The 26,505-nt window shown below is 42.2% G+C and overlaps 1 protein-coding gene across 1 annotated transcript in view; it reads left to right on the top strand.

The window, feature by feature from the left end:
• Window positions 1-26,505, top strand: part of ITGA5 (integrin subunit alpha 5) — a 97,617-nt gene that overhangs the window by 54,982 nt on the left and 16,130 nt on the right. The window contains exons 3-21 of the mRNA XM_088469208.1: window positions 6,674-6,795; window positions 8,096-8,219; window positions 8,333-8,394; window positions 8,721-8,766; window positions 14,201-14,326; window positions 15,413-15,457; window positions 15,578-15,621; window positions 15,971-16,027; window positions 17,061-17,113; window positions 17,445-17,650; window positions 17,975-18,157; window positions 18,595-18,640; window positions 19,247-19,354; window positions 21,248-21,303; window positions 21,416-21,570; window positions 22,516-22,653; window positions 24,657-24,721; window positions 25,514-25,664; window positions 25,916-26,008. Coding sequence (XP_088325334.1) covers window positions 6,674-6,795; window positions 8,096-8,219; window positions 8,333-8,394; window positions 8,721-8,766; window positions 14,201-14,326; window positions 15,413-15,457; window positions 15,578-15,621; window positions 15,971-16,027; window positions 17,061-17,113; window positions 17,445-17,650; window positions 17,975-18,157; window positions 18,595-18,640; window positions 19,247-19,354; window positions 21,248-21,303; window positions 21,416-21,570; window positions 22,516-22,653; window positions 24,657-24,721; window positions 25,514-25,664; window positions 25,916-26,008 — 1,880 coding nt within the window. The remainder of the gene's footprint in view (window positions 1-6,673; window positions 6,796-8,095; window positions 8,220-8,332; window positions 8,395-8,720; window positions 8,767-14,200; window positions 14,327-15,412; window positions 15,458-15,577; window positions 15,622-15,970; window positions 16,028-17,060; window positions 17,114-17,444; window positions 17,651-17,974; window positions 18,158-18,594; window positions 18,641-19,246; window positions 19,355-21,247; window positions 21,304-21,415; window positions 21,571-22,515; window positions 22,654-24,656; window positions 24,722-25,513; window positions 25,665-25,915; window positions 26,009-26,505) is intronic.

Raw genomic sequence — 26,505 nt, 5'->3', positions numbered from 1 at the left:
ACAAATCCCCAAGGAGAGTCCAAGTGTGGTGGTGGTTGCGATGCCTGACCTTCCCAGCACTGGACGGGAAGAGGTGGCTCTTTCCACCATTTGCACGCCCCCTGCAAGTGCTGAAAGGAGCACCCACAGTCCACTTGCTGATATGCAAATTGAAGATGTCACTGTTGAAGTACAACAGGATGAGGATACTGGTGTAGCTGGCGCTGAGGAGGAAGTTGGCGAGGAGGATTCTGATGGTGATGTGGTTTGTTTAAATCAGGCTCCGGGGGAGACAGTTGTTGTCCGTGGGATGAAAAAGCCCATCACGGTCATGCCTGGGCAGAAGACCAAACATTCCACCTCTTTGGTCTGGCAATATTTCTATCCAAATCCGGACAACTACTGTCTTGCCATATGTACCTTATGTAAAGGTGGAATAAGTAGGGGTAGGGACGTTAACCACCTAGGAACATCCTCCCTTATACGGCACCTGCAGCGCGTTCATAATAAGTTACTGTCAAGTTCAGAAACTTTGGCTAAGACCGTAAGCAGTCCAGGGACACCTAAATCCCGTTGTCCTGTTGTATCCAAGCGCCTGCAAACCACACCGTCAACTCCCTCCTCGTCAATTTCCTCCTTAGTCAGGATCGGAAGTAGTCCTGCAGGCCATGTCACTGGCATGACTGACTCTCCTATCCGGGATTCCTCCGGAGGATCCTGCATTGCTACGCCTCCTGCTGCCGCTGCTGCTGTTGCTGCTGCTGGGAGTCGTTCATCATCCCAGAGAGGAAGTAGGAACACCACTACTTTTACTAAACAATTGACCCTCCAACAGTCCTTAGCGAGGAGGATGAAGTACGACAGCAGTCATCCTGAAGTAAAACGTATAACTGAGGCCTTGACTGATATGTTGGTGTTAGACGTGCGTCCGGTATCCGCCATTAGTGCAGTGGGATTTAGACAATTGCTGGAGGTAGTGTGTCCTCGGTTCCAAATCCCGTCTAGATTCCACTTCACTAGGCAGGCGATACCGAGACTGTACAGAAACGTCAGAAAAAGTGTCCTCAGTGTCCTGAAAAATGCCATTGTACCCAATGTCCACTTAACCACGGACATGTGGACAAGTGGAACAGGGCAGACTAAGGACTATATGACTGTGACAACCCACTGGGTAGATGTATCACCTTACGCAGCAACAGCAGCAGCGTCACCAGTCGCAGCATCTCAGAAACGCCAGCTCGTTCCAAGGCAGGCTACGCTGTGTATCACCGGTTTCAGTAAGAGGCACACCGCCGACAACCTCTTAGAGAAACTGAGGGAAATCATCGCCCAGTGGCTTACCCCACTTAGACTCTCCTGGGGATTTGTGATATCTGACAACGCCACCAATATTGTGCGGGCATTACATCTGGGCAAATTCCAGCACGTCCCATGTTTTGCTCACACAATAAACTTGGTGGTGCAGAATTTTCTGAAAAGCGACAGGGGCGTGCAGGAGACGCTTTGGGTGGCCCGAAAAATTTCAGGCCACTTTCGCCATTCAGCGACTGCGTGCCGAAGACTGGAGCACCAGCAAACACTCTTGAAGCTGCCCCGCCATCACCTGAAGCAAGAGGTTGTGACGAGGTGGAACTCAACCCTCTATATGCTTCAGAGGATGGAGGAGCAGCAAAAGGCCATTCAAGCCTATACATCCACCTATGACATAGGCAAAGGAGGGGGTATGCACCTGACTCAAGCGCAGTGGAGAATGATTTCCGTGTTGTGCAAGGTTCTCCAGCCCTTCGAACTTGCCACACGTGAAGTCAGTTCAGACACTGCCAGCTTGAGTCAGGTCATTCCCCTCATCAGGCTTTTGCAGAAGTAGCTGGAGAAAGTGAAGGAGGAGCTAAGACGGAGCGATTCCGCTCGGCATGTGGGACTTGTGGATGAAGCCCTTCATTCGCTTTGCCAGGATTCCTGGGTGGTCAATCTGTTGAAATCAGACCACTACATTTTGGCCACCGTGCTCGATCCTAGGTTTAAAGCCTATGTGGTGTCTCTCTTTCCGGCCGACACAAGCCTGCAGAGGTGCAAAGACCTGCTGGTGAACACACTGTCAGCTGAAGCGGAACGTGACACATCAACAGCTCCTTCTTCATTTTCTCCCGCAACTGGGGCTGCCAGGAAAAAACTTAGGTATCCCATGCAACCCGCTGGCGGTGATGCAGGGCAGGCAGGACCAAGTTTGGACATCTGGTCCGGACTGAAGGACCTGGCAACAATTTCTGACATGTCTACTGTCACTGCATATGATACTGTCACCATTGACAGAATGGTGGAGGATTACATCGGTGACAGCATCCAAGTAGGCATGTCAGACAGTCCATACCTGTACTGGCTGGAAAAAGAGGCAATTTGGAGGCCCCTGTACAAACTGGCTCTATTTTACCTGAGTTGCCCCCCCTCCAGTGTGTACTCCAAAAGAGTGTTTAGTGCAGCCGGGAACCTTGTCAGCAAAAGGCGTAGGAGGTTGCTTCCACAGAATGTGGAGAAGATGATGTTCATCAAAATGAATTATCAGCTCTTCCAGGGAGACCAGCCTCCAGAACGTACAGAGGGACCTGTGGTGGTGGATTCAAGTGGGGACGAGTTAATACTCTGTGAGGATGAGGATGTACACACTGAAGAGGGTGAGGAATCTGTGGATGAGGAGGATGAGGATGACATCTTGCCTCCGTAGAGCCAGTTTGTGCAGGGACAGATTAATTGCCAGCTTGTTTTGTGGGGGCCCAAACGAACCAATCATTTCAGCCACAGTTGTGTGGCAGACCCTGGCGCTGAAATGATTGATTTGTTAAAGTGTGCATGTCCTGTTTATACAACATAAGGGTGGGTGGGAGGGCCCAAGGACAATTCCATCTTGCACCTCTTTTTTTTCTTTGCATTATGTACAGTTTGGGGCCTAGTTTTTCAAACTGCCATCCTGTCTGCCACTGCAGTATCACGCCTAGATGGGTCACGTGTTTGTGCCGCCCACTCGTGTCGCTTAGCATAGTCATCCAGCTACCTCGGTGCAACCTTTTGGACATAAAAACACTATTGTGAGGTGTGAGGTGTTCAGAATAGACTGGAAATGAGTGGAAATTAAGGTTATTGAGGTTAATAATAGCATAGGAGCAGAAAAACCTACAAATTCTGTGATTTTAGCAGTTTTTATGCTTTTTTCAAAAAAATACAGATCCAAAACACAAAACCCAGAACCCAAAACACGGAAGGGTGGTTTTGGCAAAACCAATCCAGATCCAAAACACGAAGAAAGATCCAGATCCAAAACACAAAACCCGAAAAGTGGCCGGTGCACACCCCTAATTTTGGGTACAGAATATTCTGTATTTTGGAATAATTGAATATCATAATGAAATATCTTGGGAATAGGACCCCAATATACACAATGCATTTATGTGTTATATACACCTTATACACACAGCCTGCATATACAATATTTTCAATAATTTTGTGGCTCAAGCAAAGTTTGTGTACAGAAATGAAATTCATTTGTTTCATATACACCTTATACACACAGCCTGAAGGTAATTTTATACAATATTTTCATAATTTGTGCCTTTTAGACAAAGTTTGTGTACACTGAACCATCAAAAATCAAAGGTTTCATTATCTGTCATGCCAAAATTATTCCATATTTCGGAATATTTGGCTATGGGAGACTCAACCTGTATGTAGAATCTACTATACAATGGTCTTATATGGGACTCCCAAAAGGCATAAATTTAACTCTAGGGTCCCCATTTACCATCGTACCTAAATATCAGCAGCATATTTTGTTTAGTATCTCAGTGATACTAACGCATATGCCACTGGTAGTCATCATTAGTTACCCGTCCAGCAACTATCTCACTATGCGCAGTAGTCCACCAGTTTAAGTTAAAACTAACTATTCCCCGTAGCCTTGGGAAGGACGCATGACCTGAAACGTTAACATGCATTTATGTGCGCCTGTGCTGACCTGCGCGTATCAAACCTTAGGACTAGAGAGACGGAAGGGGAATAGGAGGGGGGCATTCTCTCGTAAGCATAGTTCAGTAAGGAGTGAACTGCAATTCGTGCTGTAATTTATTTATTAACCATTGTTTCATTGTGCTTTACTATTGGGAAAAGAATGAATTATTCGCATATATATGCCTGTTAGGAGATGTATCGTTTGCTGGTCATGTGCACCGAAGCTATTCTCATATGCTGCTGGGGGGCCCGCATCTAGAGGTGTGTGTGTGTGTGTGTGTGTTGCTTTCCATGCATGCTCTTCCTAACTTGAGTAATGTGCACCATTTTACTACCAACTCTGCATCCGCTCCTTAGTGTGCAGTTGGTCAATACTGAGAAACAAGAACATTTCCAGAATGTAAAATCTCTTCTTGAAGATTTTTTTTTTTTCCCCCTCTTCTAAACCAATAAGCATAATGATTCCAAGTGCTGCCCTCTGGCAGTCTCACTCTCTGCCACCACATCAAGGGACCCGAGTAGCTGATCTCTCCTCCCAGTTGTTCTGTTTGAAGGTGCAGCTGTAGGACGCCTTGTGTCAGAACTTTGGCATGAGCACAGTGTATTACCGGTGATATCACGGTGATTGGCATGGAGGCGCATTACTCGGGAGGCCCTCCTGCTCTGCAAAATTTCAGGTCGAATTTAGACTGTTTACACATTTCATAAAGCTTTGAAATGTGAAGTCATTTTAAAGGTGTTCATTTATTGCAAATCTTTATGGCGATGATTCAGGCCCAAGGCAATGCTAAGATGGGATTTCTCCAGTTACACCTCTATTTCGAGTTAATTACATGACAGCTGAAGGAATGAGCAATAGCCGAAGATCTATTTTTGCACAACAAATACTCCTTGAAGTCTGGAAAGCATGATTGTGTTACATGCCAGGACAGTATATTTCATGGATTGTGTGTCGGCCTATGTTCCCCTCACCTTGTACCTGTACTGATGATGGTGATGGCAGCTGTTTTGTGCTATTCATGTCAGACTGCATCTTATCTTTCTATAGTAAACATTGATGTCACTGGTACCACTTCTCAGTGTAGAAGGTGGTTCTACTTTAAAAAAAATTATATATATAATGTGTTCTTTTTTTTTCCAGGCTCGGTATTTAGACTTGAAAAGGTTTTGATTTATCCATGATATTCTAGGGTGTCTTGTCATTTGCCAATAGCATCACTCTATTGCTGACCTGTACAAAACAATTCCTAGACGTTATAAACTTGTAGGCAAACTTTGAAAAACATCCACTTGGTACAATGCTGTGTGCATCCAATTTCAGGGATGGAGCAGGGAACTCTGGGTGCCATAGCGTGTATAGGTTAAAATTAAAATAAAATGTAAAAAAAAAAAACTAAATAAACACATACAATTTTATATCAATGCAGGGTAGAAAATTGTATGTGTTTATTTAGTTTTTTTTCTGCACAGAGGCCCCATTCTAATCTATATGTAGCCATTGGCATTCAGAGCATTAAACTTCAGTTTACGAACATTTGCTAACATTTACTTATATGGCACCAGGATATTCCATTGAGCTTTACAATACACTGATTTGTGTATAACCGTTCTGATATTAGGAATGTTTTTATCTTCTTTAATCAAAGTGATGCATAAAGGTCTGTACTTGGGGTCTCCTGTGTATCCTGCCTTACTCAGAATTGATTTTAAGGATTTTTTTATTTGTCATCACTAACATGAATAAAACATATTTTTTTAGTTACAGACCTTGCATTTAATCTAAATGCCCATTGTGCTAAGAGACCATTTGTACTAGATCCATCATCCCTTCATTTGTGCTTCGGATAAGCACCTTCTACGTGTAATAGTTCTGTTTTTGGCCAGTCACCAGCATACTATTGGTAGCAAAGTCCTTACTATTAAAGGTTGTCGCCACAAAATACAAGATTTTTCTGCTAGTCCTTGCCCCCCTCCCCCTTCATGGCTCACCCCTCTCCAGTCACAGTATATGTATATTCTTGCTCAGAAGTTCTGTGTGCCTTCTCGTTCAGTAAGTTTATATATAAATGTCCAACATTTCTGTTTTTCTTCAACCGCACAGTTAATCCTGCAGTTTGCAAGATGAGCATAGAAATTGTTCCTGTAATACAAATAAATGAATCTTCCTTTTTTCTGTTAGAAATATGTCCAACTGCATTTTAAGTTTCATACTTTGTGCAGTAAATTCAAGGAATGCAAAGTTGGTGGTTTCATCTGGCTCCAGTGTTTTTGAGCCAGCTGCCTGCCAGTCAATCGGTGCCGTTAATAGTATTAATGCTGCAGCCACACATGGGCTGATTTGGGCACTTAACTCGAGCAATTGGATCTGTGCCCAATTTGACGGTTACTACGCAAGCACCCACGTCCTTTTTTTTTTTTTTTTTTTTTTTTTTTTTTGTGTTAGCATGGATGAAGGTGTATCCGCTGTCCAATGATGGCCATTTCCAAGAGGTTTAAAGCAATGTGTATTTGCATGAGTAAATAATGCAGAGACGACCGAGGTTTATAACAAAGTATACCAGTATGGTTTAATTTGCTCCAGCAAGTTTTACATTTTGCATTGGAAGTTCTCAAATGCAGTTTGTTCTCCTGTTATGTGTCTTCAAGATTACGTTTTGAACCTTTTTTTTTTTTTTTTTGTGTTTGTGATACACAGGCAACAGAGCTCAAGACTTCCAGCAGAAGGATGGTAACAAAACGGCACAGCTAGAACAGGTGGAGTTTAAATCTAAACAATGGTTTGGAGCAACTGTCCGGTCACATAACCAGACTATACTGGTACGTATTGACCTGTTACTCATGACTTAGCCATTTATAACTATTTTGGTACATTTTAATAGCAGTTGCGTTTTCCTGGTTAATGTATGTGCCATTTGCTCTTGCAAAACTATATAGATGGATATAGATGCTTTTTTTTTTTTTCTATTGCTATTCAAAAATGAGCCACTAACAAATGGAGCTAATCTAGGATACACTGTTATGAGCGGAGGCCGCAGGGAGGTGTTGTGCAGTACAGCTGATCACTACTACTTGAAACTCTTGTATGCTTTTTAGACATGCTCTTCACACAGGACTGGAGCTGTGTACATGTGGCATCAACCAACTAACAGCCACTGTGTGGAATGGGGGCATTGGAAATGTTTCTGTTTAAAGGGGAAAACTTGGGATCCAGTCATGGCTGCAAGTGGACATCAGATAGAAAAAGCACAGCACTCTATTCCAATGCTCTAGGATACATGTATTCTATAATATCACCTTATCACGTCCTATGATGATGTAAGATACATTACAACATGGCTTTGGAATGGAATGCTGTTAATGTGCTAGCAGTGAGGGGAGGTGCAGAGAAATAATTTGCAGCGCAGGTAGAATGGCATCCCTATAGATTGTAAGCTTGCGAGCAGGGCCCTCTTACCCTTATGTATGTATGTATGTATGTATGTCTTTTACAACCCAGTATAATGTTAATGTTGATTCAAATTGTAAAGCGCAACGGAATTTGCTGCGCTATATAAGAAACTGTTAAATAAATAAATCCTATAGGAAAAGCGGCAGTGGGGTTTTATGGACACGCTCAGATCATAACACTCGTGCACATTTGTTAGGTGCTAAATACATTGTGTGTATAAATGACATCTATATCTATTCTTTGCATTGCTCGGCAGATCAAAATTCCTTAGTGTTTTTTATATGTGAATCCAGCAAGCTGTCTGCTCCATTCTTTTCTAAATTGATATTTACTCTGTCAATTTTGAGCTGAGCAGAAAACTAAATGAGTCACTTGCTTGCAGACTCATAGCTAACAGAAAAGATTTATATATTAGTAAAATTACATACGGGGACAGGGCTAGCAATGTCGACGCACACAACTGTGTTTTTGCATGTTTAGGTGTGGTGTTTTTTTGGGCATGTGTGTGGTTTATATAAGCACATTTTTTGTTTAACTGTTTTGGGATGTGACATTTGATCTCTGTGATGGAGGAGTAAAGAAATACAAAACTGTTTTAATATCTGATTTGGTTGCGACTCCTACTAGACGTCTTGCTTCTTGTATCCTCACTATGTTGTTTCCTCTTAGGCCTGTGCACCCAGATACAGCTGGAGAACAATAAAAGAAGAAAGCCATCGTGACATTGTGGGAACTTGCTACTTGTCTTTTGATAATTTCACCAGCTTTGTGGAATATTCACCGTGTCGCACAGGTATGTGGGTGGTGGGTTCGTAGGACTAACGGGCTCCACACTGTGGCGATATATGTGCCATATATTCTTATTTTCCATGGACTTTCACTACTGTTTTTGTTTTCTCAATCTAGATTCAAACTCTGCATCAGGTCAGGGATACTGCCAAGGTGGCTTCGCTGCTGAGTTTACCAAAGTGAGTTTTTTATTAGCATAGCATTAACTTTACTATCATTAGGCCATTTAAGGGCTGTAGCAACTAGAGCAAACATATAGGGGTCAATCAAATTAGCCGCTAAGGGGGCGACTTGCCAATGCAATGGCACCACAACTCTCCTCCCTCGCAGCACAAAATCGGTGAGATACTGTAAGTGCAGCAGACAGCCACATTTACTCACGCCGTGAGGGAACTCGCACCTAATTGGATTGAACCCCTACTTATTGCAGTGTGTGTGTGTATAGAGAGAGAGAGAGATTTTATAATCTAAAATATATTTTTTTAAATTAATTTATTCTATACAGAGCGGAAGAATATTACTGGGCGGACCTGGCAGTTATTTCTGGCAAGGTAAGCTTATTTATTCCATTTACTAAAACCTTCATACGCATATCGCTCGATTTTGAAACAATACTGCTTTTTTAATGTAAACTAAAATACATCTGCACATCTCTTAGCATGTATGCAACTGGCACATGCACATAAGCGGATGTCCTATTTTGAGGCTGCCAGAACTTGGCTGGTTCTGTTTTTCTGTGAAATAGGGCGTTTTGGGGGCAGTTATAGTGCAATCACGCATAACCAACCTGACTAGTGGGAGTGTCATGGCCGTGTATCTAAAGCTTGGCGCAATTCTGTATAAGGGGAAGGGCAGTCTGTTACTGACAGATCTCTTGCACCTAGCATGGGAGTAGTGTAAGTGCACAGATTAACGATGACATTTGCTATGGCCGGCTTCACATCAATGGGCGGTACAGGTTTCTACTTGCACATGCACAGACCGCCGCATTACTTGAATGGAATCTCAATAGCAGAAGGAAGTGAATCGGGCTTCCGCAGCTCCCTGTAACTATGGCCACTTTGCATACGACTCAGAATCACCCAAGGGAAGCAGCAATTAGCTGGGCTTCATGTTGAGACAGCCTATCAATTCACTAGCTGTATACAGTGCCTCTGTAAAATCACTGTTTTAGTAAATGGACAGGTTCCATTCCTATGAATATTGGCCCTCATTCAGAGCCGTACGCTCTGAGCAGAGCGCACGCTCTGAATGAGGGCCGCCCTACATAAAAATGGAGCGTCCTCCTGGACGCTCGTATAGCTGTGGGTCACCACCCACAGCCTATACGAGCGTGCAGTTTGATGGCAAGCGATGGTCGTGACCATCGGCACCATCGAAACTGCGAGCCGGAGCCTGCGGTTGAGGTTTTCAACCGCAAGCCCCGGAGTGATTTTGGCTCTATCAGAGCCAAAATCACTCCCACTGACATCACTAGTGATGTCAGTGGGCCGGCTTCTGACGGGAGGCGTTCCCATGGGAACGCCCCCGTCGGGGAGGCACGCCCACCAAGGGGGCGTGCTGTCAATCAACATCGACAGCACGCCCCCTTTGATCAGACACAACGAGCGAAGGACTTTCCTTCGCTCGTCGCGTCTGGCGCATGCGCACGACGGAGCTCCCTCCGTCGTGCGCATGCTCAATGCAGACCATCGACCCACTTGCGAGCGGACAGCCGCTTGCGAGTGGGTCTGAATCAGGGCCATTGTCTCAAACCACAGTGTTTAGCTAATGGGTGCAATTTCAGTTTTCCATTTGTGTGATGCAAGCTAGACATTCTATAGAAAACATGGAGCAATGCTTTGCTTCCAAGATGGGCAAAGGGTGACATGACTAACGTAAGCTCTTGCCATAGGGGAAGGAGGCTTATCTGAGTTTGGGTTCTGGATGGCGAGGTTTTTCAAACTCTTGTCTACAAATTGATCAGACCTGGTCGATGTGGTAACTCATAAATATTGATTGAGCCAAAGGAGAAGCAACTGATGGCTGCTTGTGCTTAGATCAGAGGAGCAGATTGACTACAGGAACTAGCTGGCACAGGTTTAAATACCATGGGCTTTCAGATATTGGTGGGTGAGATGGCTCCCTTGCTTGGAGACACCCAAAAAATAGCTCCATACAGACGGCAATTGGGACAAGTTAGAGATTACTATGACCTTGATGAAGCACAATTGAGCAGCAGATATTAGAAATCTTTTGTCACTGAATGCAGAAACAGGGAGTATGTTCCCTGTGTTGAGCATTGATTTGGTTTCCTGTGGTGGTTGCGAGAGGTTTTTTGCCATTGGGTAGTGGGTGGAGGTGTTTGAGTGGCTTTAGACCTACAATGGCAAGAGTGATGGGATCTGCTGGAAAGTAGAAGATCAAGACAAGGGTAGTTGCAAATGGATGATTGCACCTCTGGGGATCATAACATAGTTGTACATTCTACATTGTTCCTTGAAGTGAATTGTATGGATAAATAGGCAATTTCTTCTTCGGGTTCCATAGGGTCCACAGGAATTACCTTTGGGCATGTAGTTGGATCGCATACAATGCACCAAACAGCAAAGCTTTGGAGCTCCCAGCATGCATTGGTCCTCCTCCCTATATACCCCGCCACCAGCCACAGGCATTCAGTTGTTTTGTTTGGTGCGCGGCAAGACGCACCCGTTATAACAGCGGGACTGCTAGGCAGTCCTAAGCTTTTTTTTTAAAATTTTATGTTTTGCCTTAAGTTTATGTAACTTCGGAGTTTAGCTGTTCCAGCACCGGTAATGACTTTGTACTGCGACTCCATCTACCTACGCCGAAAAGCCAGTACCGCTTTATGCCCTGAGATTCTCTGCAGGCCTCAGAGTGGCTTAGCTAGCGGCCTAAAAACACTGAGGGTCCGGGACTGCAGTCGGATAATGGAGATGGGAGGTAAGGGTTACTCTTGGAATCATGCGCAAAGCAGTCCCTCGCCTCTGGTGTTGAGACGCATCAGAGGCCGCTGCGGGTGAAGGTCGTCCTGCGTTTCCTCACTAAGGCGGCCGGGGCCATGTCGTCTGTTGCTGGGGACGGGTGGTAAGACTCACTAGAGCGCACTAGTCAATGTCTTGCTACCTTGTAGTTCAGCGTACCCATCAAGATCTCAGCCTAGGGGAGATTAATGCGGCTGCTCATTCTAGCCAGAGTATACTACTGTCTGCAGGTGGAAGGACCAGTGGCAGTAAGAAAGCAAGGGTATAAAAGAGGTTCTTGTCAGGTGTTGCCTCAGGAGTCTGACTCAACCTTCTCGTCAGACGATGATTCTCAAAGTTCTGGGCCAGTCTCTGGGAAGGAGGGCCATCAATCCCTGGTGGATGTTCCCTCTCTGGTAAGAGCGGTAAGGTCTGTACTCAATATTGAGTAGGAGGAGGTTGCAAAGACATCTAAGGAGGTGGTCTTTAGACATCAGGCTGTGTCTAAAGATTATTTCCCTCAGTTGGGGCAGTTGACAAACCTCATGTCTGAGGCATGGGATACTCCTAGCAAGCTTTTTCTGACCACTAGGAATGTAACCTCTGTACCCCTTTGCACTAGGAGCGTGCAATAAATGTGAAATTCCCCCAAGAGTAGACGCTCATATCACAAGATTTATTAGTTGCGTAGCATTCCGTACCATTCCGGCAGCATCTTCTTTAAAGGAGATTACGAATAAAAAACTTGATAGTCATTTGAAATCAATATCTATCTGAGCCCATTACCAGGCCAGCTACGGCTGTAGCTTGGGTGGCCAAGGCTATGGAGGATTGGACAGTGTCTCTACGAGAGACTATGGTCAACCCAACAAAAGAGCAGCAGTCTCTTCTGGACCAGATCCAGGAAGCGACTATGTATTTGGGGGAAGCTGGTATTGACGCAGGATTGCTGAATTACCATTTACATCTGCTTTTAAAAGGCAGTCGCCGCCTCTGTCCTTTCGGCCACAGAATAGGACGAAGAAACAGTCCTTGGCCAGACGGGCAGTCTCATCGAAGGCAGTCCAAGAAGTATTGGGCAACCAAGCACCCGGTTTCCAAGCCAGGCCTTAAGCCTGCTGTCTGATGGGATGGGCCTCCCCCTGGAGGATGTCGGGTTGGAGGCCGACTGTTACAGTTCTCCCAGGCCTGGCAGCAGACAACTAGCAGCAGACAACTACGCATACCTCTGTACGAGAGCTGATATCTCAGGAGTATGCCATTACATTCCGAAGGCATCCACCTCCTCACCATCTCTTCAGCTCGCAGAGTTTGACTTGGCAGCATTGTCATGTCGCTCGCCATATCTGATCTTTCATCAGGATAGTCCTCCGTACCAAGGCAGGCTACCTCCCTAAGGTGGTTTCCTGTTTTCACATAAATGAGGAAATTGTAGCACCAGCCTTTCAGTCTTCAGACCTGTCTACAGGTGAAGCTTCCTCAGATGTGGTTAGTGCTCTTCGTATTTACATGGACCATTCCAGTTCCATCTGGAAATCTGAGTCTTTGTTTGTGTTATATGGGTTTCACAAAAAGACTGGCCAGCAAACAAACAGACTAGCTCGTTGGCTTCATATGACAATTTTTGAAAGTCTATACTAAGGCGGCTCTCCCTGTCCCTAACAGGGTAACCGCGCATTCCACTCGGTCAGTTGGACCATCGTGGGCAGTAAGACATGGTGCCTCGGCTGAACAGCTTTGTAAGACAGCCACTTGGTCTTCTGTGAATAAGTTTATCAAATTCTATTGTTTTGATACGATTGCCTCCCAGGATGCTTCCTTTGGGCGGCGGATTCTCCTCTATCAGGAGCGTCCCCACTCGTATGGGAAATGCTTTAGGACGTCCCCAAGGTAATTCCTGTGGACACTATGGAACCCGAAGAAGAAATACAGAATTATGATATAACATATATCTTTTTGATTATTTTTCTTCGAGGTCCATAGGGTCCACATGGCGCCCACCCTGACGCACCTGGCCTCAGTTCGGATCTGTTCTCCAAGCCTTTTTGTTCAGATTCCCTCTTCGCATGATTGAGTGTTTCTTGTGCAATTTTTCTTTCTTCTCTACTGTCTCTTGCCGCAAGGCTTGGTCACAAACTGAATGGCTGGGGGCGGGGTATATAGGGAGGCAGACCAGTGCATGCTGGGAGCTCCAAAGCTTTGCTGTTTGGTGCATTGAATGTGATACAACTATATACCCCAAGGTAATTCCTGTGGGACCCTATGGACCTCGAAGAAAAAGAATTATCAAAGGTATGTTATACCATAATTCTGTATCTTTCTGTCGAGATGCTGACCCATCTCAATAAGGTATCTAGTACTGTAGTAGTGGGGTGGGAAGGGGAGGGGGGTCAAAACTTGGCCTTATTGTTGTCTAAACTTATTTTATGGTGGGAACGGGGAGTGATGCCCTGGAACTATAAACAGATGCAGCTGCATTGATGAAGCTTGGTGCATGCTTCCCTGGGTAGTGTTGTGGACAGATGTCATGATTGGGAACAGGATTGTTGTCCATCTTGAATTGTTTGGTTTAAGGCCATGGTGTGGGGAAGGGGGGCACAAACAGACTGGCTGGTGCTTTCAGGTATGGTGCAGCCCGAAGAGGGCATGGATGGGAGTGGTAATGCTATGAGTTGCTACTGATGGTGTTGGTGTTCCCTGGGAGTTGAGTAATGGTTTCTGTGATTAGTGTACTAACCTTCCATGTTGTTTTTTAATTTAATGAAGTTTGTATGTTGTATGTTTTGGAATTCTGGGGTCTTGCTTGTTTTGGGAAGATGTGGTGGGAGGATGGCAACATCATGTCTTGTAAATTGACATCCTATGAACTGGTGTCTTTGTGATTTCACATCAGTTTGCAGCATTACCATTCTTTGGTATTCAGAAATTTAATTTCTCCATTGTTTGTAATGTGTAATTGCTATGCTTTCATTATGTAATATGCAGATTTGTGTAAATAATGTCCAACACACCTTTGTTTTAGGTCAGGTGATCACAGCAACGCAACCTGAAATCAGGGAATTCTTCTACTCTGAATACTATATCCTGGAGATCAAAGGACAAATGAAGACGAAGCAGGCTCCCGGCAATTATGATGACAGTTACTTAGGTAAGACACTTCTTCATTTTATTCAACTGGTCATTCTAGACTTGCATTTATAATATACACAATTTGTTGTTTTGCCAGTATAAAAAAACAATATTGCAATGTTCGGTTTGTCGTCTGTAGTACATACTTTATTTGAATGAAAATGACACTAATTGATCATTAGCTTTTATAGTTCCTTTTTAAACCAGAATTACACAATAAAATCTTAACACCGAATGCAGAGATATCTTAAGTCATTTTTAAGATGACCACAGGCAGATTTACAAAACTGATCTAAAAGCTTTGATCAGCCAAATTATCTTAAGATTGAATTAAATGTGTTTTTAAATATAGTGCTAATATTTAGAATGTTCAAGTAAAACTTAAATTTACTTTCAAATTAGAGTACTATATTGAGAAGTTACAATTTGTAAGTTTGCAGCATTTGTCTTTTTCGATACAACACCAATCAATTTGGATATGTGTGGGGCTCTGTTTTCAAACCCAAATAAAAAGCTAAACCTTTTCCATAAACCAGGTTAAGTTGAATACATGCACCTTTATTTGAATATCCATTTACAATGGACTTCAGAGTTCCTTGAACCATTGTCAGGTGCTTAATCCATTACACTTGTGGCCTTGTCCCCATGCTGCTGTAGCTCCCTCCCAGGGACGTTTTGTAGTAACAATTGGCACTGTGTGTGCACACGGCCTGAGAGTCCATAGAACAAGTTGTACATTTAAGACTGAAAAGCTGGAAGGCAAAGCATTTCTTCTGCCCTATTGAAGTAGAACATGCACCACAATAGTAGCACACAGCAGGATCTCGGCTCAAGTACTTGATTTCCCTCTGTTTGTGTTACATACAAATCTGCAGATAATGGGACAGTGTGTCTGCAACCGCCGCTGATGCCTGACAGAACCACACAATGGAGGGGCTGTTTCTTCCCTGTTTTGTAACTGCTGCGGGCTCTCGTTCTCTGCAAACGCCGTGTGGTTTTGTTCTTTTAGCTGTCCACAATATAAGTGTATGCTTCAGTGGAGTGTCTATTTCTAATTCCAGCCTCAGCAAGTGCACTATCAATTTATTGACTTTTACTTTGTCAGGTTATTCCGTAAGTGTTGGAGAGTTCAGTGGAGATGACACCGAAGGTGAGTGATGTGGACCCATAACATTAGACTGTCTGGCATGTATCTTGTCCTTATTCTAAATGTGCCTGCTGGCGATGTCGCATAACTGGTCCTAACAACATTCTTTGATTTTCCTTGCAGATTTTGTGGCTGGTGTCCCCAAAGGAAACTTGACGTATGGATATGTAAGTGACTGATTTTTAACATAGATCACCTATCTTTTATAGTGCACTCCATTCCTATTTTTTTTTTCTTTTTAAATTACCCATAGCACTGGTAATCCATCTATTGCACTGTTCTAGTTTGTCTATACACTAGTGTCTCAGTGTAGTGAAGGGCTGCCAAAGAAAACCCTGAATATTCACATCCGTCTGTGGCCATGCTTTTAGACAACCCTTTTCTCACTGATACAACTCTCACAGTAATTCCATTTGAGAGATTTATTTTGTGTGGCTGCGTCCAATGAAATGCTATCCCTAATATGATTGAGTGCTCTGGTCAATGATTACTGACAAGCTTTTCTGTTTCTTGAAGGTCACCATTCTGAATGGGACAAATGTCAAATCCCTATATAACTTCTCTGGAGAGCAGGTCAGTGCTTCTTCAAGTTGGTGAAAAATAAGGAACTTTTTTTTTTTCAGAGTATGGTTTGTAGCACAGTGTTGGGCACAACAAGTGTTAGAGGTTTATTGTAAAGGATGATTACAGTGGAAGAACATGGAGCTTTTATTTGTTTTAAAATATAATGTATTTCTCAGCATGGAGACTTGGGAAGACCCAGAAATGAAATGTACCAAATTCCAATTAAAAATACTCTGCTACTGGTAAATCAAAGTAAGCAGCCAACATTAGTTTCTGATGATGATCAGTATTTTAATGGTGTACACTGATGACCTTTTCTGGAATTAGTAATGTGCTGTTTGTAATTTAGAGTACAGTATTTTTGCTGAATATATAATCACTTCAAAATAAGGATGTAAAACTGCCTTTTGAAGGATGTACTCAGTGCAACCATAATAAAAAAGGTTTATCTGCAGGGTGATTGTTTGCAAATGTGAATATATGTAGTTTAGTACATTGTGTAATAAACAAACATCACCTTATGATCAGTTATTACATAGTTCCAGTACAATCAATGGCTTTTGATGCCCACTTTTGTGCTAGAACAACTCATTAAGGACGGGATTCAATTAGTCCCATTAACTGAACGGGTACTAATTGATCACCCGCCCGTATTCCATTAGCCCTGCTTATTGGGGTTTCTTTTTGGGTCTCCTGAGACCCCGGAAAGAAATCCCCTTTAACTGTGCAGTTATCGGGTGATAACTGCCAGTTAACACACAAGTCAGTGAACTTAATACGGATCCTGTGCGTTAACACCTGATAGCCTTGTTAATGCACGTTACACATGTGCATGAACATGGATTATCAGGCGACTGCGGGAGGTTAATTGAATAGCTCCAGGCTTTAAAGCCTAAGGCTACCTCCCATTATTACCTGCAATAACTGAATTCCCCTCCCAAAATGTTGTAACTTTCTTATGCATACACAAGACTGAATGAATGCAGCCGACGTCTAAATTAGTCATACGATTTTACGTATTTGACATGTTATTTGTATCTAGATGGCATCGTACTTTGGTTATTCTGTGGCAGCCACCGATCTGAACAGCGATGGGTAAGATGACCGATTTTGTCATATTAATAAAAGACTCAATATATTCTACAGTCCTCTAGTATTTTGAAACACAAAAACCTCTAAAAAAGAAAACTGTAAGGACAACCTCTCCCAATAGGATTTTAGCTTTCCATTATTGAATAGATGCTATATAAATGATTGTAATAACCTGATTGGTTACTTTGGGCAGAACCTCCAATTTTATTTATTTTCTTGTTTTAGTAAATCTACCCCTCAATCTACATCTGGGAAGAATTACTACATTTTATGAAAGTTAAATTGGTTATAGTGCTAATACAACATTTTGTAACTTTGAATATTTGCCCTTCAGACTAGATGACCTACTGATAGGAGCCCCCTTGTTTATGGAGAGGACCCATGATGGCAGAATTCAGGAGGTGGGACGTGTGTATGTCTACCTACAGGATTACAATATGTCCAGCATCCCATCCTTGGTGTTGACGGGGCAGCAGGAGTACGCCAGATTTGGTAGCTCCATTGCTGTTTTAGGAGACTTGGATCAAGATGGCTACAATGGTAAGTAGAAGGCGGATATTTACTGTTTGATTGTTGTGAAACACTGCAGTAGTTTAGTTTTATCTGGCCAAAACTCACCATGTAATATCTGCAGGCATTCATCATTGTGCAATGGCCAATCAAGGTGAATTCTCAAATCTATAGTATATTGTAATAATAAATGATACATATTGTTCAGGCAGGCATATTCCTGTCCTGTAGTAATTTGAAAATGTGTCAAGTATACATAATATGATCCTCTGATTTATCTAGTGTATTGGTTTTACGTATTTTATGTCTGATATGTTTTGTTGAATATAAGCATATGACTATTTCTCATTTCAGATATTGCAGTCAGTGCCCCATTTGAAGACAGAGGAGTGGTGTTTATTTACAATGGTCACGCTGGGGGTCTGAGCGCGAAACCTTCTCAAGTACTGAAAGGAGTGTGGGGTTCTCCCATGGCTCCTGCTTTCTTTGGGTTCTCCGCCAGAGGAGGTAAAGACCTCGATGGAAATGGCTATCCAGGTACAGTTTCCAGATGGGATAACTCTTATTACCTTTGTAAATTATTCATCTGACATATAATAACTAGTCTAGCTCAGAAATAACGACTGTTTAATTAGAAGCTATTTTTGCTGACCTCAGTATTTGTGTGAACTGTAGGTGTGCATTAATTTTGCACATTCTATCAAGAAATCCAAATATGGCAATCCATTTTTTCTTCCACCATCTCCATGTTCTTGAAGTGGCATGATAGAAGTATATTGTATATTTCAATATTAGATGGTCCCGCACCGATATTGCTATTAATCACAAAACCAGAGTTTGTTGTATTTGTTTAGAAGGTTCCAATATTTCCCCATAGTGGTATGATTATAGTGTATGTCAAATTATATATCTATGGAGGTGCTATTCACCAATCTTGAAAACATATTGTATATTTAATTTCTTTTTTTCCCTAGACCTTATTGTGGGAGCATTTGGTGTTGACAAGGCAGTGGTGTACCGGTAAGTACAATGCAAAAATTCATAAGCTACCTTTAATCTATAAAAAGGAAATGTCTTGTAATAATAATTAATGATATACCTAGCCTTAGAGCAAGTGATGTTACTTCCTAGTGACAGACTTCCTGTCAGTACTGTACATTTGCTGTGCTCTATATGACAGCTGTAATTACTGCTAACCTGCTGCCAAATGTGGCCATTATTGTGCCCTACAATGTGGCTTTGAATGGTACCCCTTTATATGGTTCTTTATTCGTTCTTTTTAACATAAACAATCATTTTTTATTCTTTATTATTGTATCATAGTAATAGAACTGCAGCGTACTTATTCATAGCTAATGATCTATTACATTGTTTTAGACCAAATGTATATGAATCTCTCCCTTGCTTAAAGGACACCCTATTAATTTATAAGCCAACAAAACCTCTTGCTCTTAAGGAGCTAAGTTGATCATACAAGTTGCTAACCCAGTGCTGTTGTGTCCAATGTTACTGTGGCCAGTGACTGTCTTCTCTGGTAGAATCTTACAGCATTGACAGGGACATCATTATCGGACATATGACTTAGTGGAGAAAAACTTTGTGCTAAGTAAATTTCATCCTCTGCAGGGGGCGTCCAATTGTTCATGCCAGTGCCTCTTTGTCCATCTCGTCGTCAATGATTAACCCAGAGGAGAAGACCTGTCTAAATGAAGGCACTGCCATGCCAGTATCCTGGTGAGTCTAATGTTCTTCCTGAAGCAATAAGACTGTTTGTTTGTAATATTTGTAGATTGTCTTTATATGAATTTGTCCTTTTTTAAAATGGTGTTAAATGATCTCTCTCTCTCTCTCTCTCTCTCTCTCTCTGTATGTATGTATGTATGTATGTATGTATGTATGTACATGTCTATAATATATATTATACAGATCAAAATGGCACCACTGATTGTTAGATGAGACTGCACTACTTCTGCCCTTTTTGGTGTAGCTGTAATCATTGCTTTGTGCCTCAGTGTATTGGGTCACAGAAGACATATGGCTGTATAGTGAAGAACTTTTTATTAAACATCAGAAAGAATTTATGAACAAATGCAGTTTTGCATTACAGTTGATGTGTGTAAGAATTTGCACATTTATTTAAGCAGAATATCTATAGAATAAGAGAAAGTGTGTGTCTGACTGTCCTTTATACATGGCCAGAGTTTTGTACCTAGCTCCACGAAATTTGGCATGGTGGTGTAGTTTGACCAGGATTCGTTTTCGTTGGGGCAATGGAGGTCTACATGGTGCCCACCAAGTAGGCTGTGGAGTCTCTGATTTGAAATTTTGGTTTAAGGCTTAAGCAATTCTGCTCAGGATGTCGTCCAGTGCCTAAAACTGTTCTGATCTAAAGGCACAGGCTGATATGTACCAGTGGGGGGCAGGCAGAGCTCCAATGCAAGAGCAGTGAGTCGCAGGATCAACTGTCACACTGCACCTGCACTGACAGTTACTAATTTCCTCCAAGCACATATAAATGGATAGATCTGTCCTTTTTCAAGGCTAAAACCATGTTATCAAATAGTGGAGTCCTTTCCAAGATCAATGGAATGGGGTTATAGGCAAGGACAATGTAAAAAATGAAGGCTGCAGATGTACTACAAGGTCCATTCTTCAACCTGGGTATTCCAGCTAGTTTGTAATAAACGATGCTAGTATCTGTATTCTTCAATTTTATGTTAGAATCTATTATATATATTTCAATCACATTATTAACTCCTATACATGGTTAATTGTCAATGGAAAGTTACAGTGAGGCTTTGAAGTGTATTTATCTTCACTGTATTAGTTCTGCTTTTTATGTGATAAGTTGCAGGGTCAATCCTGTTATCCAGGATTTAAGTGAATCTAACTGAGATCATTTGATTATGTTCTTCTAATCTATATATTTAGAACACAGTAGTTTGGCTGTTGCTAGGGAACCATGTAAAGCCTGGCAGTGTGCCTAGGGCTTCAATGAATGTGCAATTGTAAAGGCGTCTTTAAAACAGCTGCTTAACCTTTCTACAGCTGATGAAGTTTCTAGTGGATATCTCTACCCTTAGTTTAAAATACTTAAGACCTTTTTTAATGGGCTTAACCCACAGCACCAGAGTTCAGTAAAGTCTCCTCAACAAAATGTTACTGTGTGCCTTGTAGAGCTTACCAATGTATTCTTTAATGAATATGGGTTTAGCCTATAAAATTGTGTTTATTCCCTTGTGGCAGATGACTGGTTCAGTTCAAGATATAGACGCAAATACTGACCTATAAGGGTGGTGCACATTAAAGTAGTGGTACAACATGAGTTCATTGGAATATCTTTGGTAGCTCTTGTTCTGCAGTGGTGGTGCACATTACTTTTGGGGAGAAGAACTGTCTGACCTTGTCATCAGTGCACCACAACCTATTGCAAATAATGTGTGACTATTTAACTGTTGCCAATAAGCTCTGTCATATTTTGTCTTTCACTTCATTTTATTTTCTGTGAAAATATGGCGTTTTGCTTTTTACTACCTACATGTAAATGCCTACAGTACCAATTACTATGTGATGCCTTCATGAAATCTTCTCACATCTGGATTTCTTTACATTTCTCATTCCTTTCAGTGTAAACCTTAGTTTCTGCCTGAACGCATCAGGGAAACATGTGCCAAATACAATTGGTGAGTGTGTACATTTAAATATACACTGCCCTGAATAGCATTTATTCTCCTCTCTATATCCATGTGTTGTATGATCCACTGCCTGAGTTTATTGGCTGTGTATTTCTGGCAGGGATTAACGTAAAGCTGCAGCTGGACTCTATGAAGCAGAAAGGGGCTGTGAGGAGAGCACTGTTCTTGAAATCCGGCCTTCCCCACCTGACTCAGAGTGTTCTCTTACACAATGGCGGCCAGGAACAATGCAGTGAGATGAAGATCTACCTCAAGGTGATTTGTCAGATTGTACTTAATTCTATACGGAAAATTTGACAGCTATGTCTCCCAGGAGTTTAATTTTTACCAGTTAATTATATAGTGCACACATTCTGTAGCGCTTTACAGAGAATATTTGGCCAATCGCATCAGCCCCTGACACAGTGGAGCTTACAATCTATACGTTGATAAAGTACGGTTCTATTCCTGTGCATGTAACCAATTCATTATCTGCCCTCCTTTAGGACCACAAGCCGTAAATTTGAATCTATTGCACATGGAAGGAAATCCTTTTCTTGCCTGCTAATGAAATGCAGTATTGTATACAAGCTCAGAATGTGCTGTGTATAATTCTTCATTGAGTAACACTCCTTAACCTAATGTTGAATTCCAGAAAGTTTCAGAAATTACATTTTCTTTTTTTTTATTTTATTCATTTATTATTTTTTGTACATTAGAAATTCTTGGCAAGTTTCTTCAACAGTACAAAATCTAAGGCTGGGGAGAACGGGAACTGCATGGTTTATTTGTAGTTGTAAGATCATAGAATTTTGGATTTATAATCTGCATTTTGTTCAGTAACCTGGAAGTTTTCTGTCTCTCAGCTCTTACAACTACAAATAAACTGTGCAGTTCACGTTCTCCCCATCCTTAGATTCTGTTTTGTTGAAGGGACTTGCCAAGAATTTGTAATGTACAACAACTAATATTTGTGAGCAGGTTCTAAACTACAGTATATACGTTAGGAATGCAGAAGTAAAGCAAAGCCAAGATACATGTACTTGGCCATAGACCAGACAGTAACTACTTTTAACCAGTTAGGGTTGTGATTGGTCAACATATATGCAGTAGTTTGAGTGCTGTGGTATTTTTTTTTTTAAATACATAAGGTGGATATAAAGGCCTGAAAAGGTCAAATATAGACTCTTGTTTTATTCTTGGCCCTTTTTTTTTTTTCAGGATGAGACAGAATTCCGGGACAAGCTCTCTCCAATTTACATCTCTCTGAACTTCTCCCTGGATGCACAGGCCCCTACTGATGCTCATGGGTTATTGCCAATCTTCAATTACCAGACTAAGAACTACATTGAGCAGAAGGTCAGCTGGCAGGGAAATCACATTGGTCTCATTACTGCTAGATGCCTTGCCTATGGATTCATTGCAAAACCTATGTAAAGCACGTAAGATAAGGAGTGTGGTAGGGTGGCAGTACCAATGCAATAGAACCTCTCTGTAAGAATACTTTACAGACCACTGCGCTAATTCTCTAACAAACCGCGCTGCTTCTCTCTCTGTGCAGGTGTGCCTAATGATCTGTAAGTGCTTCTCAAAGTTCATCCAGTTGGTCTTTAGAAACCCCGTTTTAATCTGCACTTGTATATGTTGGAAACAAGTCACTGCAAAGTCAAACCTACATCCCCTGCAGAATCCTTCCTTATCCCACTTCATAGAAACTTCTCAATTTATCCTAAAATATAGCTCCTTTTAGCCTCATTTGTTTCTTAAAGTAATCATTAGCAGAGCCATAACTAGGACATTTGCTGCCCCATGATCCCTGCATCTATCTAACAAGGTGCCTGGAACTGCACCCTGCATTCAGAACGGCTGCGGTGTCCTGGCATGGATGCTGCAACCTATACAGCCCCCCCAGACATCCTGAGGATGCCCTGGGCACTGTTGTTCTTCCGGGCACTGGCGGTCCCCCCTGCGGCATGACGTGATGCGATCAGGGCCGTGCTCGGCGCAGGGCGCTGTGACACTAATCATTAGTGAAGTAACCTCTCACATTTTCTGCATATTGGAGCAATAAGAAATTCTTTTCATTGGGCTATTTATCAAACTTCTCAGGACAGGGATTCTGATCAGAAACCGTCCCAGTGAAGAGCAAATAGTAAAGTGATGGCTTATGCTACCACCCCTTGCTACTGAGTATGGATTTTCCTTGCCTACGGCACATGTCCAGATATGGGGTTGCGCATGTGCAAGTATAAGCTGCCAGAGAGGGATCCGAAGATCCCTTTTCGCAGAACAACTATGAAAATGGAGCCTATAGGCTACAATTGCTAACACTATATAAAGATGGCTAATTTCACAATCCTCATTGAAAGCATGTGGACTGCTTCTGCGACTGAAAACCGAGTGACTGCCTTGATATTATGTACACTTATGATAAATGGCCTCCATAATAAATAATTTGTCTGTTCTTTGTAGATTAACAGCAAAACTACTTTAGTAACTAGACCCCTCAGTCTCTGTTATCTCTAAAACTTGGCAAAGTTCACCTGATACGAGGCACTGCGCTCAGCCAAAATATTGGGAATCATTTCCTCTAACAAGCTACGTTATGCCGTTCTTGCATACATACGGTGCTGATATTTCCAGTCACTTGGTAGCTCAGGGCTAAAATTTGTAATGTTAATTTCTAATTGTAGAATTGTGCTTGTGTAATAATGAAATGGTTAAAAAAATAAGTGTGTGTATGTATATATATATGTATGTATGTGTATATATATATATATATATATAATGTATGTGTTGTGACACAGTCAGATTAGGAGGTCCCTCTCCTGGGTAGGGGACTCCTTCCTTACACACACACACAGCAGCAGGGAAGCAGCACAGTACTCAGATAGGTTTTCCAAGTGTTTCTGAGCAAACTCCCTGTCTGCTCTCCCAGGTGAGACAATCTGCCCTAAACTCACTAGGCTTATATTGGCCACTCTCAGGTGGAAAACTAACAACCTGTTAACAGGCTGCGAGAACCAAAACCTGGAGTGGCGCTGGGTGGAGCCCTCCCTCTCCTCTCACCCACAACCCCCAGGTCCCAAACCGGCTTTTCAAAAAGCCGAAACTCAAGCCTGCTACACTGCAGACTTTCTCCTGGGGATTTTAAACACATAGGACAGGAATCTGGGATAAATGTCCCTGCCACAGACCACTTTACCAGTGATCCTATCACAATGTGTGTGTGTGTGTGTGTGTGTGTGTGTGTATATATATATATATGATCAATATAATTTCCACCTTGCATGTGCAATGTTACCATAACTGTCTTGGCATAATTTGTGACCCCAGTACTCATGTGCGTCTCCTTACCTTAGGCTCAGATTCAGCTGGATTGTGTTAACAATATCTGTGTTCCAGATCTGAAGCTCAATGTATCCAGGTGAGTGTGATTCTGGGAAAGAACGAACCTGGTTCTGCGTTTGTTTAATTATTGCTGCTTTAAAACATTGGGCAGATTCATGCTGCTTCCTGCATCTCATGAGTTATTACATTTTCCCATTTCCCCCATATTCCACAGGCTTTTATTCATCCACAGTGCCCCCTGTCTACACTTGTATATGTTTGTTTCATACATAATCCTATTTAATTGCAGAGTTATGGCATTACTAAGCACAATGTGCAAAGGATATCATTTATGTATTAATGTCTCTTTAAATATTATGATAAGCATCATGCAGAGGTAAAACAAGTATGATTGGACATTAAATACATATACAGTACATCAGTATCCACTAATAAGAACTTCATATTGTGCAGATTGCTGATCATGATCAACTGCTTTTTTAGGCTCATACACACTATAATTTGTGTCTCATTGGGCTTAGAAATGGCCTATTTGGCTGTCAGAATTACAGCCTTTATGTGCACCATTATTTCTAGTAAGTTATAGTGATTTCCTTTATAATGTAAATGATAAATGTCTGTACTGTTGTGCAGTATTTTCAGAACATTGTGTCCAGGGAGTAACAGGAAGTGCAGCGCATGACTGTGTCTCAGAGGATGGTTCTTCATGCATTGAGCCTAGCTTTAATCTTCTTGTCTGAGTCACTTTTTCTTCACATATTACTAGAAGTGATTTTTCATGGCCTCCAGGAATGAGAGTTATGACCCTGGGAGGTATAGTGTTCATACATGTTCCACAGCTCCTGTAGTAGTAACATATGTCTTACAGTGATCGGAAATCCGTGTATCTGGGTGATGAGAACTCCCTGACTCTGCTGTTCAATGCCTTGAATGATGGAGAAGGTGGAGCATATGAGGCGGAGCTCTATGTCATCCTGCCCACAGAGGCAGAATACAGTGGCATAGTGAGAAACCATGAAGTAAGGGTCTCCAGCTGTGCGAGTCTTGTTATACAATGAGTGTCTTCTGCTCTTGGACCATAGAAGAACCAAACGTGGACATGGCTACTTTGTGTCCCGGCGCCATCCTTTCTCTAACAACCTGTTCTTTATAAGACAATGCACCTATTCCTTTCTTATCTGTTATCAGTGTGTGACCATCTCCCTAATTTCTTATTCATTTCTATTGTTATCATCTCCTTGGCTCTAATCAATGGATGTGTCCTCCACAGAACCTCTCTTTGCTGCCTTGTCGATACGAGCTGCAGAATGAAACCCGCTTGGTGATCTGTGACCTGGGAAACCCAATGAAACCCATGACTAGTGTAAGTTGAGAAGCCAATAATTATTACTATGTACAGGGAAAGATTTATAAAAGCCTGGAGGGCGATAAAGTAACAACCAATTAGCTCCTAACTGTCATTTTTCAAACACAGCCTTTAAAGTGACAGAAGCTCTCCAAGTTTTGCTCCATCTACCCCACAGTGTTTAGTGTTTCTATGTGAATATTAGACTGAATATAAGATTGTCTAGCCCAGTTGGTCATAAGCTGTACACCTGGCTGTTTATGGGACAGATCTATATTGTAATCGTGATCACATTGGAACCATCAATGGTTTGTTTCCGATGTTCAGTGTTTTTACCATTGATGGTACACAGTGAGCTTACAGTGTTTTGCTCACTATGGATGATCTTTTGTTTTGATTCTCTGTGACTGATTGGATCACCCCCGCGTGGAGTCAGGAGTATTGGGGAACTCACAGGAAGTCTCTCAAATGGTATGCAGTCGGGAAACCGGCTGCCTTAATACAGACAGCTGGCT

Source organism: Taudactylus pleione, unplaced genomic scaffold (assembly GCF_031769625.1).
Source record: "Taudactylus pleione unplaced genomic scaffold, aTauple2 ptg000089l, whole genome shotgun sequence".
NCBI classification, from domain to species: Eukaryota; Metazoa; Chordata; class Amphibia; order Anura; family Myobatrachidae; genus Taudactylus; species Taudactylus pleione.
Note: the sequence above shows the minus strand (reverse complement) of the source record. Positions and strands in the feature narration are given on the sequence as shown.